The following is an 18255-nucleotide window of genomic DNA, read 5'->3' as shown; positions in this document are numbered from 1 at the left end:
TGACCGGCTGCAGTCTAAGGGATGGTATTAGGCTCCCTGTGCATCGATGGGACTGTATTCTATTGCACATCGGTTCGGCCAATATAACAGTACACTGTAGCTGGGCCAGTAACATGTACTCCCAGGGAAAACCACCAACGCTGTGGAAGCTGAGTGGGGAACAGACTTATCAGATGCCTCACATCTGGTCATTGGCCCTTCAACTAGTCTCAATTGCTTCCATCCTTGCAGCATTGAACCATAGCGCCACCTACTGGTTAATCCATATTTGTGCAGTACTAGTGGTTGCTGGTGAGAAGACCTAAGGCTCTTTCATAAATAACACTGTGACCTACTCTGCTAGATTGCACTGACCTGGCACTTTGGTGTAAAGTGTAAGGCTACCGCCTGCCCCACCCTACTGTTTACTATCTATTCAGACATCCAAGTTCATTCCATCCAGTATTACACTAGAACGGTTACTGTAGGCGGAGAGAATTTACCATCCACTGACGTAGGTGTGTAGTCAGCCAGTGCTTAAGTCTATTCTTCAGCCATCTGTGAACTTGTCTGGATTCTTATTCTGCTACCTGGAGCCGGCGCACAGGAGAGTGTCACGGCTTTCTGATCAGTATGTCCCAAGTGTCTTTCCACCGTAGACTCCTCAACTCCGCCGGTGTCAGTGGCGGATCGCCGTAGGTCAGGGGGCTGAGCTTGCTGTACGTCAGGATTACACTGGATATCCAGACCAGCAGGAGGGCGGAAAAGGTATTCTGCAGTGTCTCAGACCTGGAAGCAAGGTAAGGGAGGATTAAACTGGCGTCACACCCACATGTAAGGAGAAGTTTATGTTTCCATAAGTGATTTTTACAAACCGCAGCTACAAGGCTTCCTAATGCAGAATGACTAAGCGGATTGATCTAATAATCAAGGCTGGCCGCAGGCAACAATGTCTCCTGACTCTAAAAACTTAAGTACACATTTTAAAAGAACAGTTTAGAACGGTGGGCATTAGAAAAAAAAAAAAAGAAGCAATTTAGAAGACTACACTGCAAGGACAGACCACGTGCGCCTCTTCAGCTATTTAAATTAAATTACTGGAACTTCCAGAATGCTTTGCACAGGAATTTAAAGTCCGCACACGTTTTGTGGACGGATTACAGTCTTTTTTATCACTGAAACAGTGCAATATATTGCAACTAGTGAATAGTGCAGCAGTGATGGCATTGGATCTTACGGCCTGGTTCAGATATGTACGTAAACCCAATGGTATGGTGGGGCTCGTGCCTTACGCAGCCTGGCCAAAGCAGCAACCATCGTCCGACAATGCACCTCTTGCTGCATTAGCATTTTAGATGGACGGTATGGTGGCTGTGCAGTACTGTCCACAGCTGAATCAATCCCTTAGTGAATAAGCTGTATGCTCTAGAACCACTTAAATCTCTGCTTGTACAATCAGGTCTGGGGATAGGAGAGATGCTCCAGTGCTTCCACGTGGCCTCACAGAGTCCATTCACACATCACCATGCACTTGCTCATCACTACGAGGATCACAGTGACAGACACCCAAAGGATGAGACCAGAAGCGTCACCTGTATCTCCTCCCCTGCCACATTTAGTCACCACGTTCCTCTCTCCCGGGAGACGTACAGCAAAGGGGCCTGAGCTGAGCCCATCACTGCACGTTATGTAGCGTCACTATGAAATAAGGACACAGCTGCTTAAATCTCTGCCCTGGAAATTAAAATGCAGTTCTGAATGAATTGTGGCAGTTTGGGTCTTTACATTTGTAGTCTACATATAGGCAAGTCCGGGATAAAGTTATATAATGTGTCAGTATTAAGAATGGGTATGGGATCGGGGTATGGCCGGGCCGCTTCGGGGCATCATTGTAAGTGAACTAATATAACACTTGAACTGTCACTTCTTACCAATCTTGAGTCACACATCTACTAGACGCCAGGCAAAAGACCGCACGATTACGACTTTGTAATCGTGCAGTTGTCTGTCTGTGATGAGCCTGCACTGAATGAGCAAACATGGCTCATCAATCATCTGCAAACATGTTGAACCCGACGATATCGTCATTTTGTACAACGTATTTGTACAATGATAGATGTCTAAACGACCAGCAGGAGCGCGCATCGCTGGTCGCTTTAGATATATTTTTTTAAACAATCTGCAAATGATTATGTAACGATATCGTTAAATTTTATCGTTTAGTGGATATGTGCCTTAACACTTTTTTAGCACTTCCATTAGTAAAATAAATAGTAGTTTAACACTTTAATTGCTACTTCTTACTAATGTAAGACTAAAACTGCTATGTATCGCCGCTCACTGGTGTTCTGGGGCAGTTTGGTTGTATTGGCCCAGGCAGAGTCCCATGTTTGGGAATTGAACCCTAGGAATGTTAGGGACCCACCTGATGAGGTCACCGTGCCACGGTATAGATGGACATGGATTTTTGTCCAAACGTGCTAAGAACCTCATTTGTACTCCATGGTAAATTGTAGAGTTTATTATAATTGTTCTGATTATCAGTATTCTTAGAGAGTGCACCTGCATTTTCCCTTTTACTGTGTGGCACTACAAGTCTCAGCATGGTAGCACCTCTTAGGGTGTGCAATCCAAGGCTCCCCCCATAAACTGTGGTATCGTCAGCGCTCTTCAAATCGGCTGCCTTTATCAGTGACCGGTATACGCAATATGATGTGGCCAATGTAACTAGGACAGGTACTACTCCAGGTATCCTCCACCCTTCCTCTAATGCGCTTACCTGAGCAGGTGCTGGTGAGTGTGCTCAAACAGAGGCGGTAGCAGCAGAATCTGGCAGGTCAGAGCCGGCAGGTAGTGATACAGGAAGAGGGTTTTCTCCATTAAGAAGAAGGGCAAGTAATTCACCGCCCACCCTCCGAGGCACAACGCCCCGGCCAGCTGCAAGGACTGCCAGGAACCTGGAGACCAAACAAACAGCACCATAAATGGATGTAGACTGAGCGACCGACTTACACATAACCGGATGATGACGACACATGAAACGTAAGCGTCCTGGTGCAATGTAAGTTTGCAGAGAGTATTGATTACAGCTGTATAGTCACCAGTGTCCTAATCAGACCTTGTGGAATGTCGTAGATTGCTCTGCGCCGGCGCAGCAGGTAATAAAGGAACAGCACGGTGTACGCGGCGATGCCAACGTTGGCAGAATACCAGGTGACGGGGTTACCCAGGAGCTGGATCTGAGCCTGTTGAGTATAGAGGAGCACAGATCAGTAGGGATCACATTACATTTGTACTTATTCCCGAGAACTGGGTCACAGGACAAGGGGGCCCCAAATTGTGTTCTCATTTTCTAAACTGTTCTAGGAAAGTTACAGGGAGAACCTGATTGGGCGCTAGGGATTAAAGCACCTTTATCCTGCCCCTCGGTTTTAATACATATCCAGCCATATAGTTTCTGACGATCAGTCTGTGATTTAATAGGCAAAGACAAAATGTAGCAATAACAGGTCTACATGCAAACTTCCCCATATGATAAGTTAACACAATGAGAGACATTAATGAAAACTAGAACTGTGCAAATAAAAGGTGTCCCCATAGCAACCTAATGTTACTTCCTGACCAGTAGTAGTAGTAATGGGATGGCCGTGAGGAGTCTTCAGACCACCATCAAGTGATGCTACCGAAATATCTCTACAACTGCAAATAGACCTCGGCTACTGCTGTGCATCCCACATTATGGAATGAGAGATGCAGATATAATGGGGGAGAGGGGGTTTCCCCTTCAGCTACCTAGGGGGCGCCAACACCACGCTGGGGTTTCCCACCAACAGGAAGCAGGGCACTGTAAAAACAGAACTCTGTCTAAACTACCTTAGCACTTGCACCACTATTATATTATTATTGTAACTTTTATTCCTGACACCTGGGGTCAAATTCAGTTCTGGGCAATGCGCCGTTGCAATGATGTGGAAATGCCAGCAATGGCACACCTAGGGGGGGGGGGGGTCTATTGTCCGCGAAGGGTGCGAGATGCCGTTGCCACGGCGTTAAAGTGCTGACAACAGGCACCGCATCTCGCACCCCTCGCGGACCATTCTGAGCCCCAACTCGCAAAAATGTGCTATTCGCAAACTTTTGTGCGACTTCGGGCTGCAGTAAAGAGTGGCTGTTGCCGCCATGACTTGCACTTGCGAGATCATCGCGGCTAATTGGATTTGCCCCCTAATCTCCTAGATTCGCAGATTTTTGTTCACAGGCTGCTTACAAAAAAAAAAAAACTCTCTCGGTGCTAGCGTAAGTGCGGCATATGCGGTTTAGATGGCGGACCTCACCCACAATTGAATCAACCCCCTGGGGTGTGAGGAATGACTTCTGCCTTGCCATCCAGTACAGCCCATGGGATGCTATCCAGTGTTGGCAGGACCTTCCATGACCCACTGTACCTAGTACATGGGTTATTAATCTTGTGGAAATTAGAACTTTTTTTTTTTTATTATTATTGAAATCAGCTACAAACACAAAATGATCCACGACCATATATTTCAGTTGGGTTCATTATAGTTACCCATTAACCAAAGTGCATTTATTATATGTGCCCACCACTCACCGTGCTCTTGGGATGAAGCCAGTAGGCAATGCTGGTGTCCAGTGTGACCCAGGCCAGGGGCGAGGAGCTGTACTTGTGTTCCGGACTGTCAGTCCTCATGGTCAGTATTTTCCACTACAGAGACCGGAACAGCAATGATCACATGTTCCCTCTGACACCCACTGTCCTCTAACTGTTTATAACTTTAGCATTCCAAAAGGTCACGATAGACGGTTTTATGCGTTATATAAAATATTATGCTGAATCCTGGGGCTTCCGCTGGAACCCAAATCCAGAGCATCTCACAGATTTACAGGCAGGTTTTCCACAAACTGTTAATGTGACCATAACACCACTAGTAAGGTTCCATGACCCCATCTACAGAGGGGGTCTCCTAACCTCCAGTACCCCCAACAGCTAATGGGTTCCGCAATCCTATCTGTGGGAACAGTGGGATATTGATTGACCCAGCTAAATGTATATAAGTCACTAATGTATGATTACAGAAATCCTCAATACACGAGCTGGTTGGGTAATTGAGGACTAGGGGGTAGATTTACTGAAACGTATAAAAATAAAAGGTTGCATCCTAGAATATGACAGTTACAATCTGCTTGGTTGCCATGGGTAACACCACCACTTTTCATTTTTAGAAGCTTTAGTAAATCTACCCCTTAGATCCTTAGTCCTGTTCTATAAATTGCAGAAATCCAGATACCTGGAGCTCCCAAAATCGAGCCATGAAGCTGAGGTTTCTCCCAACATCCATCTGCGGCGGAGTCTGCAATTCCTGCTCACGCTCTGACTGCTCCCGGCCTGCAGGGGGCAGAAGTGTGCGCCACAGTCTAAGTACTATAGTGATGACGATGAGCATTATACAGAAAAATGGGGCGATAGGCGCAAACAGCAGATTGCCCTTGGGCCGTGCACTTACCCTTGCCGTATCGGTGCTCCTCCACATTCCACACCAGGCTCTGGTGATAGCTTTTGGCCAATTTTTCACCAACCACCTCCAGCTGCCGGAAGCCCCAGTCTGGTAACGCCGATCCGCTGAGCTGGAACATTCAATTGCCTCATGTTTCAGCAAAACCCAATCAAATCAGTTACGGGCCCTCTAACTGCCATCCAGTGTCAGATTTGCCATTGGCAGAATCAGGGCACATTATCTGCTGTAATGACAGCTGCTTTGAAATAATGGAGTGAAATAACTATGAATGATCCTGATGTCCCTGGAGACTAGTCCTACTGGGCCCATTTATAGGAAGGAACTATGGGCCTGATTCAGACCCGGACGCTAAGCTGCGGATGCACGCTATGGGCGATTATCGCCCGTCTGCGCATGCTGCAAAATACCCATGCGCGAACCAGTCACTGCGCTCGGGAATTGTGCGCTCGTAGTACACAGACTTGACGCTACTTTGAGTGACAGCGCCGTTTATGGGTGGTAACAGGAAGGTGCTTGTGAACGGGGGAGTGGTGCTGCGAACGCAGGCGTGTCTGGGCGTCAAAACGGTGTTTTATGTGCATAATTAGCATGGAAGCGTCAATGTGCACGTCAATTGGTTGTATTTCAGCCTGTACTGATCGCAGTGCTTGCGGCGGGGTAGGGTCTACCTCAAGCGCTGCGTTCAGCTCCGATGGTTCTGATTAATCACACACTTCCTGGAGATGACGTGTGCTAAGAAGTGGGCGTCTTTATACCGGCGCTCTCTAAGACATAGAGGGCATCCTTACACCAGACAGTGCGATCGCGGAATTTGCATACCGGGCCCCTTTTGGCGGCGAGAGAGCGCAGCTTAGCGTCCGGATCTGAATCGACCCTTATATGAGTATTGCTACCGGTGTATCTACCAGGTATCCCCCATAATGCTCTTACCTTCAGTGCTGCTGAAGTGTTCACATGAAGCAGCTTCACTTCAGACAGGATAGTCTTCCACGTGTCTCTGTCAGTCTCCCGATTCACAATCTCCTGTAATGAATAAAGTATTAGAAACGGCAGACAGTGTAAACATGACTTAGCATGTGCACAATTCCGGCATTCGTGTCCAGGGTGACAGGTGGACCAAAGACTTTCAGAGGACTTTGTTGCACTTTATAAAGAAATATCACCACCGACTAACAAGCCATCCATCAGAAACAGCGACACCTGCAGGCTGCATGAGTGTACTGCACCACCAAATGACGACACCTGCAGGCTGCATGAGTGTACTGCACCACCAAATGATGCGTAACTTTAGAGGTGCCATTTCCAAGCACTAAAGTCCCCTACACACAGTACGATACTGCTAACGATTTGGCAGATTCCGACGCATCGGAACGACCAATCGTCAAAATCACGCAGTGTGTATGCACGACATCGTGCGGCCTGCGCTCCCGTGGGGTCGTCAGCCGCATCGCCTGATCTTTTCAACATGCAGGAAGATCAGGCGATGCGGCTGACAATCCCATGCAGCGCGGGCCGGCATATCGGGCAACGGATCACCTCGTATGTACGGACCGCTCATTATGTCGGCCTGGGATGGTGGGTTGCATCGCTGGGCACACAAATCGTACCGTAACGCTATGCTTATAGACAGCAAAGAAACCGGTTCCGCTTGCGTGCTACTGCACTAATGCAGACGGGGAGATTATTTCAGAGTCATTCTCCAGCAGCATTACCCCCACCCCCCCAATCCCTGGCTCAGGAGCGGGCACTCACCACCTTCCAAAGGGTCTGTGCTGGCATGGAAACGTTATAGTCAATATAACAGGAGATTTCTTGGGCATATGGAGAATAAGGGGCAGCCACGTCATGTCTGAAAAATAAATGTTAAATGGTACAATCATAGCGGGCAAAAACTATATACATGTACACCAGACACCCGTGCCCATAAGAGGGTCTAAAATACACAGGAAAGGTTCCTTATTCCTCTATGGCACCATCTAGTCATGCCCATTATGGGAAGAACTCATATAAACCCAATATATGTAGATATCCAGTGGGTGAAAGGACAGAGACAATGAACAATGATTCCAGTTCTCATGCCATGTAGAAGGAATCGGTAGGATATCCCGACAGTCAAGATGCCGACTGACAGTGGCTTCCCGATGCCTACAATCCCGACAGGGGAACAGAAAAGTACTGCACCCCGGCCCTATTCACCCCCTAACCCTCCTTTACTGTACCCCAACACAAACCCTCCCTACCCCGCACCCTAACCCTCCCCCCTTAGTGCCTAACCTCCCCCCGGTGGTGCCTAACTCTACCCCCCCCCCCTGTCCGAAGCCTAACCTCCCCCCTACCGCAGTCTAACCTTAATCCTCCCCCCACCCCTGCGGCTAAGGGCGCCCGCTGTATTTATGATCGGGTTGCCGGCTGTTGGGATTCCGGTGTCGGCATCTCCAGCCAAGTCAGGGATTCCAGCGCCGGTTTTCTAGCGCTGATCGGGATTCCGGCGCCGGCTGTGGGTATATTAACTGTATCCCATGTACACATACTATGTAAGGACAAGACGTGATGCATATTCACACTCAAAAGGCACACATACGTGTTGAGGAAGCGGGCCGTCATTCCATGTACCAGCTGTATGGTGTCTCCGTGACGCACAGCACGTGGCGGGGAGCTGACAACCATTTCCTGCCTTGGAAGATTAACAACACAGCAGTTATCAGTAGTTTGCTTTTTCAAGATTTGCAAAACACAACTCCACAATGGCGCTGTTGTGTAGTTACCGAGCCGGGTCCTTGACGATCCACCAGTTATTGACATCTTTGTAGGGATAACAGGTGACCTGTTGCTGGTGTGAGCTCCCACGTCCTCCCTCATACCTACAGGAGGGACATTACTGAGCGTTAGGTACACAAAAGCAGCCACGAGTTAGATAAAATGAGCCAACACTGGTCACTGATGATAAGGAAACAGCGTTTGTAATGTGAGAGCTGCAATTTCCCCCCGTATCTGGCCAGTTCTAGCTGTGTACACGGTCAGGTGATCACATGACATGTGCATTATACAGAGGTTGTGCTGCTGTATACAGGACACGTGTACATTGTGTATATAGTGTCCGCGCTAGCTGGCTGTGTGGTATAAAGGAAAAGTGACACAGGTTATAGTGTCAGCCGGAGCTCCTCAACAAGTGGCCCTCAAAGTTAGTCTGTCGCCCCTGGAATTCTAGGTCTATTGTATGATATCTTGCTGTTAACATGTCTCGGTCATATTCTATATGAAGAACCCTATTGTTATCTATATTTGCATTTATTAACTGACATTTGTGCTTAGATATAGGGGCAAATTCAATTAGACGCAAGTCGGCTCGCGGCGCGAATAAGTGTGTTTTTTATTCGCAGTCCTATACGGTTGTGCATAAAAATCTGTGAGTCTGGGGCAGAGATGAGGGCGGGAGGTGGTACTCTTTGCTGGCATTTCCCGTAACAACGGCACTTGGCCTCGCTCGCCCCTAATTGAATTGACACCTTAGAATCCAATGAGACAGTGCCCCCTGCTGGCCACTATTTGGAAGACCCCAACAAATTTTGGAGAAAAATAGCTCTTAGACATCAGTTATACAGCAAGAAGAGGTCACAGAAATATTATATTTAGTATTATTAATGTTTCAGTACAGTGTGTACAATAAGTGTAATGTACTATTTATACAGTAAGGCAGCAGACAAAATATGGTTATTTACATCTAAAAAAGCGACTAATACTATTCACAAATACATATGTAAACGTCTCTGCAGACTGTCAGAAGTAAATCGCTGGAAATACTCATGTATACTCACATGATGGGGTAAGTGTTCTTGTGCGAGTGCAGCCAGCAGGGCACAGGCTTCCCAACCGCGTTCCGCAGCGTGACCTGAGAACCGAACGCCACCTCCAGTGGCTGACCTTGGGTGATCCGGGACAGGCCTCCCTGCAAGAGTTTTATTCAAGAACACTCAAAGCTTCCGTCATCAGAACGACGGCAACATTTACCACATCTAAGCTCCTAATACAGGGTCGGATAAAGGTATCCAGGCAGCCAACACATCTAACAAATCACTATCTTTTACGTTCCCCCTCCTACTGAATTAAATGGATGCAGTCTTTCCTGGCGATCCTGCCGGCTCCTAGATGTGACCGATCGGCTCCTGAATCCTACATTATTCTGTCCACCCCTGAACTAATACAACATCTGGATTTATAGGACCACCGATTCCAAGATACATAAAGAGCTATAGATAACATAACAGCTACAGATGTTATTCTCCCACCTAGGGCGAGTGCGAGACGTTGGACGCTGGAATTACCCTATGTAGTCAAGTGCAACCTCTCTCACCAACTAAGCTAGCAATCATAAAGCTGTTAGCTATTACATCCTTCAATGAGATTAATGACGGGAAGTCTGCTGCGTGTAGGAAAAATATTTTCCCCCAATGCTTACAACTTATCAGATATCATTAGATCATATATAGTTCTTATATGTTATTAGTAGTGCTTTATACATGATAACTTTTATTGCACGTCTAGCGTCCCATTAACGCATCATCTAGAAAAGGGACCGTTACCTCCAGGCTGGCTTGGAACGCGCTACTCATAATATGGTCATGGGGGCCTGAGCGGGTCAGTATTGACAGGTGTATGTAGAATATCCCCAGGTAAAGAGCCGCAGGGACCAGCAGAAGAGCCAGGCAACGTGCGCCCAAGTGGGACAACACTGAAATCTGGAAGAGAAGGAGGGCAGGTGAGGGCGCAGCCGGTGCGCACAGGGTGCCGGGCCGGATGTAACAAGTACGTACATTGGGTAGCTTGCGGTCACCGATCAGCTGCCAGCTGTGCACCCCGGCAATTCCTAGGATCAGAAGGTAGGAGAAGAGACCCATGTACTTGACCCTGAGTACAGGAAACGGAGAGTGTTACAAGGGAATATACCCAGGAGCAGGTACGAGGAGAGGAGATCGTACTTACCCCACCGCGAAGGAGCAGGAGATGCCGGTGAGGATCAGCCAGAACCACCAGAACATGGAGAAGGGGCTGCAGGGAGAAGACGCTCACTTACTGTCCGTTCTGACTCCTGTACTGCTACATACACTGTTATAAGGCGATGTAATGCTCACCTGATCTGCTGGTAACTATGGAACTTTAGGTAGGACAGGATGGCTAGAAGGATGAAGAATATGAGCACAGACTCCAGCAGAATCAAGCGAGATTGAGTGATCAGAGCATTTTCTGTGACGGGAACATAAAGAGAGAAGAACCAATCTGTGACAATACAAATATTACTCATTAGCATGAAGTGAGAGAGCTCTTCCCAATTCCACCAACTGGATCAGAGCAGATCCCCCATATTTGTTTGCTGTCCTCCATGTTTCTCTTGTACTAGCTTAGACTACTCCCAACTCCTTCTCCTAGGACGCAGCCCTACTCCCACCGCCCTGTCTCGTGGAACGCAGCCCTACTCCCACCTCCCCGCCTCCTGGCAGGCAGCCCATCTCCCATCTCCCCGCCTCCTGGCACGCAGCCCTACTCCCACTTCCCCGCCTCCTGGCACGCAGCCCTACTCCCACCTCCAAGCCTCCTGGCAGGCAGCCCTACTCCCACCTCCAAGCCTCCTGGCAGGCAGCCCTACTCCCATCTCCCCGCCTCCTGGCAGGCAGCCCTACTCCCATCTCCCCGCCTCCTGGCAGGCAGCCCTACTCCCATCTCCCCGCCTCCTGGCAGGCAGCCCTACTCCCGCCTCCTGGCACGCAGCCCTACTCCCACCTCCCCTCCTCCTGGCACGCAGCCCTACTCCCACCTCCCCACCCAGCCCAACTCCCACCTCCTGGCATGCAGCCCTACTCCTACTTCCCGGGAAGCAAACCTACTCCCACCTCACCGCCTCCTGGCATACAGCCCTACTCCCACCTACCCACACCCTGACACTCAGCCCTACTCCCACCTCCCCACTCGCAGCCTTACTCCCACCTCCCCACATGCAGGCCTACTCCCACCTCCCTGCCTCCAGCACACAGGCCTACACCCACCTCCCTGCCTCCAGCACACAGGCCTACTCCCACCTCCCCGCCTTCTGACACACAGGCCTACTCCCACCTCCTGGCACGCAGCCCTACCCACACCCTGACACTCAGCCCTACTCCCACCTCCTGGCACGCAGCCCTACTCCCACCTACCCACACCCTGACACTCAGCCCTACTCCCACCTCCTGGCACGCAGCCCTACTCCCACCTACCCACACCCTGACACTCAGCCCTACTGCCACCTCCCCACTCGCAGCCCTACTGCCACCTCCCCGCCTTCTGGCATACAGGCCTACTCCCACCTCCCTGCACGCAGCCCTTTTTGAAACATTTTTTCCACCTACAGTACATGTTTCAGGCCTATACAGAATATTATTTTTCCTCCTAACACTGCACAAACAATGACACCAGCTGCTCCAAAGCAATGATACACTGCTATGTATTTTCTGAGGACCGGCAGCGTAAGAGACACGCAGGGTCTGACCAGCGGGTACATGTGAAACTTACCAAACAGAATCAGAACAGCAGCTGTGGTTCCGGCCCACACAGAGAATCCCAGCTCCACCACAATCTGATAGGCCAGCGGGACACACAGCCCTCCGGAGACAGCTGGAAGCAGGCGCAGGGACCAAACAGGGACATTACTACTGTATTCTACAGGAAGAGACAGGGAGACATCAGAGTGGGTATCTATAGGGGAACATTACATACTGTATTCTACAGGAAGAGACATCAGAGTGGGAAGCTATAGAGGGACATTACTACTGTATTCTACAGGAAGAGATAGGGAGTAATCAGAGTGGGAGCTATAGAGGGATATTACTACTGTATTCTACAGGAAGAGACAGGGAGACATCAGAGTGGGAGCTATAGAGGAACATTACTATTGTATTCTACAGGAAGAGATAGGGAGACATCAGAGTGGGAGCTATAGAGGGATATTACTACTGTATTCTACAGGAAGAGACAGGGAGATCAGAGTGGGAAGCTACAGAGGGACATTACTACTGTATTCTACAGGAAGAGACAGGGAGACATCAGAGTGGGAGCTATAGAGGGATATTACTACTGTATTCTACAGGAAGAGACAGGGAGACATCAGAGTGGGAAGCTACAGAGGGACATTACTATTGTATTCTACAGGGAGAGACATCAGAGTGGGTAGCTATAGGGGAACATTACTACAGTATTCTACAGGAAGAGACATCAGAGTGGGAGCTATAGAGCAACATTACTACTGTATTCTACAGGAAGAGACATCAGAGTGGGTAGCTATAGAGGGACATTACTACTGTATTCTACAGGAAGAGACATCAGAGTGGGTAGCTATAGAGGGACATTACTATTGTATTCTACAGGAAAAGACATCAGAGTGGGTAGCTACAGAGGAACATTACTACTGTATTCTACAGGAAGAGACATCAGAGTGGGAAGCTACAGAGGGACATTACTACTGTATTCTACAGGAAGAGACATCAGAGTGGGTAGCTATAGAGGGACATTACTATTGTATTCTACAGGAAGAGACATCAGAGTGGGAAGCTACAGAGGGACATTACTATTGTATTCTACAGGAAGAGACATCAGAGTGGGTAGCTATAGAGGAACATTACTATTGTATTCTACAGGAAGAGACATCAGAGTGGGTAGCTATAGAGGAACATTACTATTGTATTCTACAGGAAGAGACATCAGAGTGGGAAGCTATAGAGGGATATTACTACTGTATTCTACAGTAAGAGATAGGGAGACATCAGAGTGGGAAGCTACAGAGGGACATTACTACTGTATTCTACAGGAAGAGATAGGGAGACATCAGAGTGGGAGCTATAGAGGGATATTACTACTGTATTCTACAGGAAGAGACAGGGAGACATCAGAGTGGGAAGCTACAGAGGGACATTACTACTGTATTCTACAGGAAGAGACAGGGAGACATCAGAGTGGGAGCTATAGAGGGATATTACTACTGTATTCTACAGGAAGAGACAGGGAGACATCAGAGTGGGAAGCTACAGAGGGACATTACTATTGTATTCTACAGGAAGAGACATCAGAGTGGGTAGCTATAGGGGAACATTACTACAGTATTCTACAGGAAGAGACATCAGAGTGGGTAGCTATAGGGGAACATTACTACAGTATTCTACAGGAAGAGACATCAGAGTGGGTAGCTATAGAGGAACATTACTATTGTATTCTACAGGAAGAGACATCAGAGTGGGAAGCTATAGAGGGACATTACTACTGTATTCTACAGGAAGAGACAGGGAGACATCAGAGTGGGAGCTATAGAGGAACATTACTACTGTATTCTACAGGAAGAGACAGGGAGACATCAGAGTGGGAGCTATAGAGGAACATTACTACTGTATTCTACAGGAAGAGACAGGGAGACATCAGAGTGGGAGCTATAGAGGAACATTACTACTGTATTCTACAGGAAGAGACAGGGAGACATCAGAGTGGGAGCTATAGAGGAACATTACTACTGTATTCTACAGGAAGAGACAGGGAGACATCAGAGTGGGTAGCTACAGAGGGACATTACATACTGAACCAACAACTTACAGTATTATTAAACATGTAATAATGGCATACTATAATATACAAAGCGTAGATAAATGGGAAGACACAGTTCTATGTGATTTTTCCGTTTTAAGCTCCTGGTTGGGACCTGTAGTGGTAAATATTGCTTCACACAACAATAAACTTATCAATGCTCTGTGAAACAGGTTCAAGACACTTTAGTGCAATCTACCTTCCATTAAGTAACATTATATATTTGTTAATGTGCTTCATCTTTTACGACTTACCTGCTCCAATCCTGTTCCACATGTAATCACCTTTAAACCCACCAAGATATCCTAGAGAATGAATCAACAAAAGTGATGAAAAGAGAAAAACACACTCTAAAGCTGCATACACACACAACGATTTTTTTAATGATTATCGTTAAACGATATCGTTTAACGATAATTGATGGCAAAAATCGTTCACTTTCTGAGTCAAACGATGAACGATTATCGTTCATGCGCATTCACGTTTGTAGTTTGTCGTTTAGTCAGACTTGTCAACTCAACGATTTACATTAAGGGAATATGCAAAAATCGTTTGTAGTTCATAAAAATCGTTCATGACATTTAGTAAATGAACAACTTTAGTAAACGATTTTAGTTAATTTTTTCAAGGGAAAAAATCGTTTACTAAAATCGTTCATTAAAAAAATCGTTGTGTGTGTATGCAGCTTAAGTAACAGTATAACAGAGCTCTAGTTTAACATAAAGGTCACTCATCCCCCTACACAATTGGAGGAAGCCATGCTGAACAATAGCATGAGAATACAGCCAATAAACTAGTGACATTGCTGATGCAGCCATTTTATTGGTCTAAACCAAAATGCAGAAATAAAATGCAATATTAACTCAGTAGGTAATGATTGGCTGTTCCAGTGGGCGGAGCTCCTGGGTGGACTCCTGGACAATGGAGCAATTGCTGGATTGGAGACACCAATCAAGTTAGGGAGCAGCTAATACTTCTCTCCTGCAACCTCACACTGTTGAATAAAATCTGTACTGCAATTCACGCAATAGGCTACAATCCGCAGGAGGTAACTCCCATGTGGGAGGGCAAAGGTAATTGGCACTTCCAGGTGTAGATATCAATAATCCAGCATAATATTAATATATAATTCTGCAATAAAGTTTGTGATAAACAGGATAATGACTAAATACAGGCTTAATGTACAGATGCTATAGGTGATACAGTGTTATAGGAAGATCTGCTTACCTCCCAAAGCCAAAAGCATGTGTCCTAATGGGGGTCCGCTGTCATCCAAGAAAAATATACGTTTCATGTAGAGAGAGATGAACTGCCCATAATATACCTCATCGAAACTGTGAAACGAGAGTCACAAAGCAGCAGAATAAGTTTGTGTGATACAGGAACCCTTCCCTAGCAGTTTGGCCACCCATGTGTGTAGCTAGATAGGACAGAGCCTCTCAGGACCGAAGCAGGAGCACCCCAGTGTGTCACATTATCCCCGGGAATGGCCAGCGTACAGTACCTTCATGTCCAGTCATACCAAAACTTTACTTATAATAAAGTTCATCTCAGCGTGATGTCTGTCGGAACGGGCGAATTTAAGGCACGTCACAACCACGTTTTTCTAGAAATGAGCATGAAAACGAGCAGAGATCGCCCTCTGTATTACCCGGCAACATGCACAGCCGACCACGCTGCGGTGACGTCCGGCAGCTCAACGCGCTGAATTCAATTACCCACTTATAGTATCTAAAACTTGCTTCATTCAAAAATAAGGCACAAGAAAATACTTTAAAATTTACCTCAAAATTAGTAATGACATACAAAGATATCATCAAGATGTAATGACCTAAGGATATGTTGGTTCACATTGTCGGCTAACGGTATAATAGGCAAACCCTGCTTTACTGTGTCGTTGTTCTGAAACGATTATTATTACACTAAGTACTAGTCAGGGCAAGGATCGGGAGTTACGTCACTATAGGAACCTTACTGGCGTCAAACAGAACACCTAAAAGTCGTCAGGACTGTAGATAGGACTTACACAACAGCTTGCGGGTAAGAGAGATTCCAGAGCCGGCTGAGGATTCCCACCACGGTCAGAGTCACCAGGATCAGATTAATTTCCAATGTAATCGCAAATGGAGACTTCCGGGAGACGGACATGCTGCATGGGGTGTGGGTGGGGAGGACTAGCTGCGATGGGAGACAGAATGCAGGAAGATAAGGGAATCATGCAGGATACATATACAAGCGAATGCTCGCTGTTATCAGACATTTCAGACTGGCTGCCGTTTCCGTCAATGGGATTGCAGACAAGAAGTCTGCTGTGCATTGGAGAAATATCCCCCTCTTACTGATCACAACTTTACACTTATTTGTGGATGACATCGGGTACATGGGGTATATCAGCATAGTATGTTATACAGTTACCACCTGCTCAGTGTATTATAAGTATAGCCTAGAGAGGGGCATTGAATATTGAATTATGGGAGACTATCAATATTTAGGGACCGATTTCCAATTGATGCAAGTAATTCGCTATATCGGCTGGACGATAATTGCACCGATAGGGAATAGTTCTGTGAAAGAAGACGCTCTCGTAACGATATTAAAAAATAAACAAGATTGAATTCCCGCTAACAATAACTGCGCAGTATTAATACGCAACTAACAATCCCATATCCATCCAAAAGGTCGATCAGGACCCCACGGTGGTCCATCCCTAGTCTCACCCAAGTATCACTGCTATAAATATGGCAGAGAAACTGAACAGACATTAATAGGATCCTTTACCTGGAGACATTGCTCACTAAGGGGAGCTGTATAATACAAGGACTAAGGCTCTGTATAGAGGGTTATAGAGTTGCTGCAGCTCCCTTAAGTATTGTGGAACTACAGGTCCCAGCAATGACCGCGTGCCAGCTAATGGCTCAGCCTGCAGTACAGAAAGAAGTGCATTAGTGCAGTTATATTACATTATTTCCATACCTGCTGCTCAGTAGCTCCCTCTCTGATGACGATTCGTCACGTCTGAAAAAGGATCGCCGCTCGACTGGCTGGCTCTTGCCGGCTGGCGGTCACGTGACCCGATGAGGACGTGTGGGTCTCACGACAGCCCCAACACAGAAACACTATCAAGTTCAAACAAAAGAGGGCGCAGACGAGTCGAGTGATGAAAGTGACGCCGAGTTGTGTAAGGCGGCCATATTGTTGGTGGGGGAAACCAGTAACTGGCGGAAATATGGAGCAGGAGCACCGTTGCCGCTGTCGGCTGTTTAGCGTTACCGCCTCACCGGGCTGCTTCATTCGGACTGTCCCATGGGGAGCTCCCAGGTGTGATATCATATTGAGACGGCTGCTGTAGTTGGGCAGCGTTTAGTCAGGTCGCAGGGATGACGAAGCTGGGGCTGCAGTTTGGGTAGCAGGCGCTAGGTGGCGCTCAGTATAAACGTAATATTATTATTATCCTTTATTTATATGGCGCCACAAAGGTTCCGCAGCGCCTTACACAGTACATAAATGAGCACACGAGAAGAACAGTTAATAGTGATACAAAACAATGCAGGACAAGGACATGGTTTATAAACATAGCTGCATAACACAAGCAGCAGGACATGAGCAACCAGGTGTTAGGTGCCATTGTGTGCAGTTAGTAGTAAATGACAATATAAATAGGGGGAGAAGCACGTGAGGGACGAGGGCCCTGCTCGTGAGAGCTTACATTCTAAAGGGGAGGGGCAGACAGTCATCTGATTTTTTTTTTGCACTTCAATGTCCCTCTATCTCCCAAGTAGAAACTATTTTTCCACAGTAACAAACCTTCCTGCATTAATATATTTAACATTCACTAACAGCTATTTTGTATCAGCTATTAGTATTTAGTACAACTGGGGAAGTTCTGCAACAATTGCACTGGGGGGAATGACCACCAGAACACAGCTATCCATAGTGGACAGTCACTTGCATGTCCCCATATCTCCCAGCTGTGTCATTTTGGCAGACCAGTCCTATATATGGGGTCTGTTCTCTTAGTCAGGACTTTTGTTCTGATTCCTGCCTGGACAGATGGGAGATGTGTTTTGGTGACTGGTGCCACACATATGGCAATACAAGGGGGAGTTTATTAGGGGTGGAGGCTGGGGCAGGGGGCAACTAATAATCT

The 18255-nt window shown here is 47.1% G+C and overlaps 1 protein-coding gene across 4 annotated transcripts; it reads right to left on the bottom strand.

The window, feature by feature from the left end:
• Positions 1-25: 25 nt before the first annotated feature.
• POMT1 (protein O-mannosyltransferase 1) lies at positions 26-17492 on the bottom strand. 4 transcript variants are annotated; one of them, XM_088459161.1, is made up of 20 exons: positions 17082-17491; positions 16135-16286; positions 15336-15442; positions 14363-14413; positions 12054-12200; positions 10643-10754; positions 10494-10559; positions 10325-10418; positions 10094-10249; positions 9329-9459; positions 8279-8374; positions 8095-8187; positions 7266-7362; positions 6444-6536; positions 5502-5622; positions 5286-5383; positions 4589-4702; positions 3098-3224; positions 2759-2936; positions 26-768 (listed from the first exon to the last, which is right to left on the bottom strand). In XM_088459161.1, exons 2-20 carry the CDS (start codon positions 16254-16256, stop codon positions 594-596), a joined length of 2178 nt encoding a protein of 725 aa, XP_088315287.1. In that variant the 5' UTR covers positions 16257-16286; positions 17082-17491; the 3' UTR covers positions 26-593. The 4 variants fall into 4 exon arrangements, with proteins under 4 accessions (XP_088315287.1, XP_088315285.1, XP_088315286.1 ...); XM_088459159.1 differs by having other exon boundaries at positions 10094-10418; positions 17082-17492; XM_088459160.1 differs by lacking the exon at positions 17082-17491 and adding an exon at positions 16887-17015 and having other exon boundaries at positions 10094-10418.
• Between the last annotated feature and the right edge of the window lie 763 nt (positions 17493-18255).

This window comes from Taudactylus pleione, unplaced genomic scaffold (assembly GCF_031769625.1).
Source record: "Taudactylus pleione unplaced genomic scaffold, aTauple2 ptg000897l, whole genome shotgun sequence".
Classification (NCBI taxonomy): Eukaryota; Metazoa; Chordata; class Amphibia; order Anura; family Myobatrachidae; genus Taudactylus; species Taudactylus pleione.
This window is presented reverse-complemented; position numbering and strand designations above follow the sequence as displayed.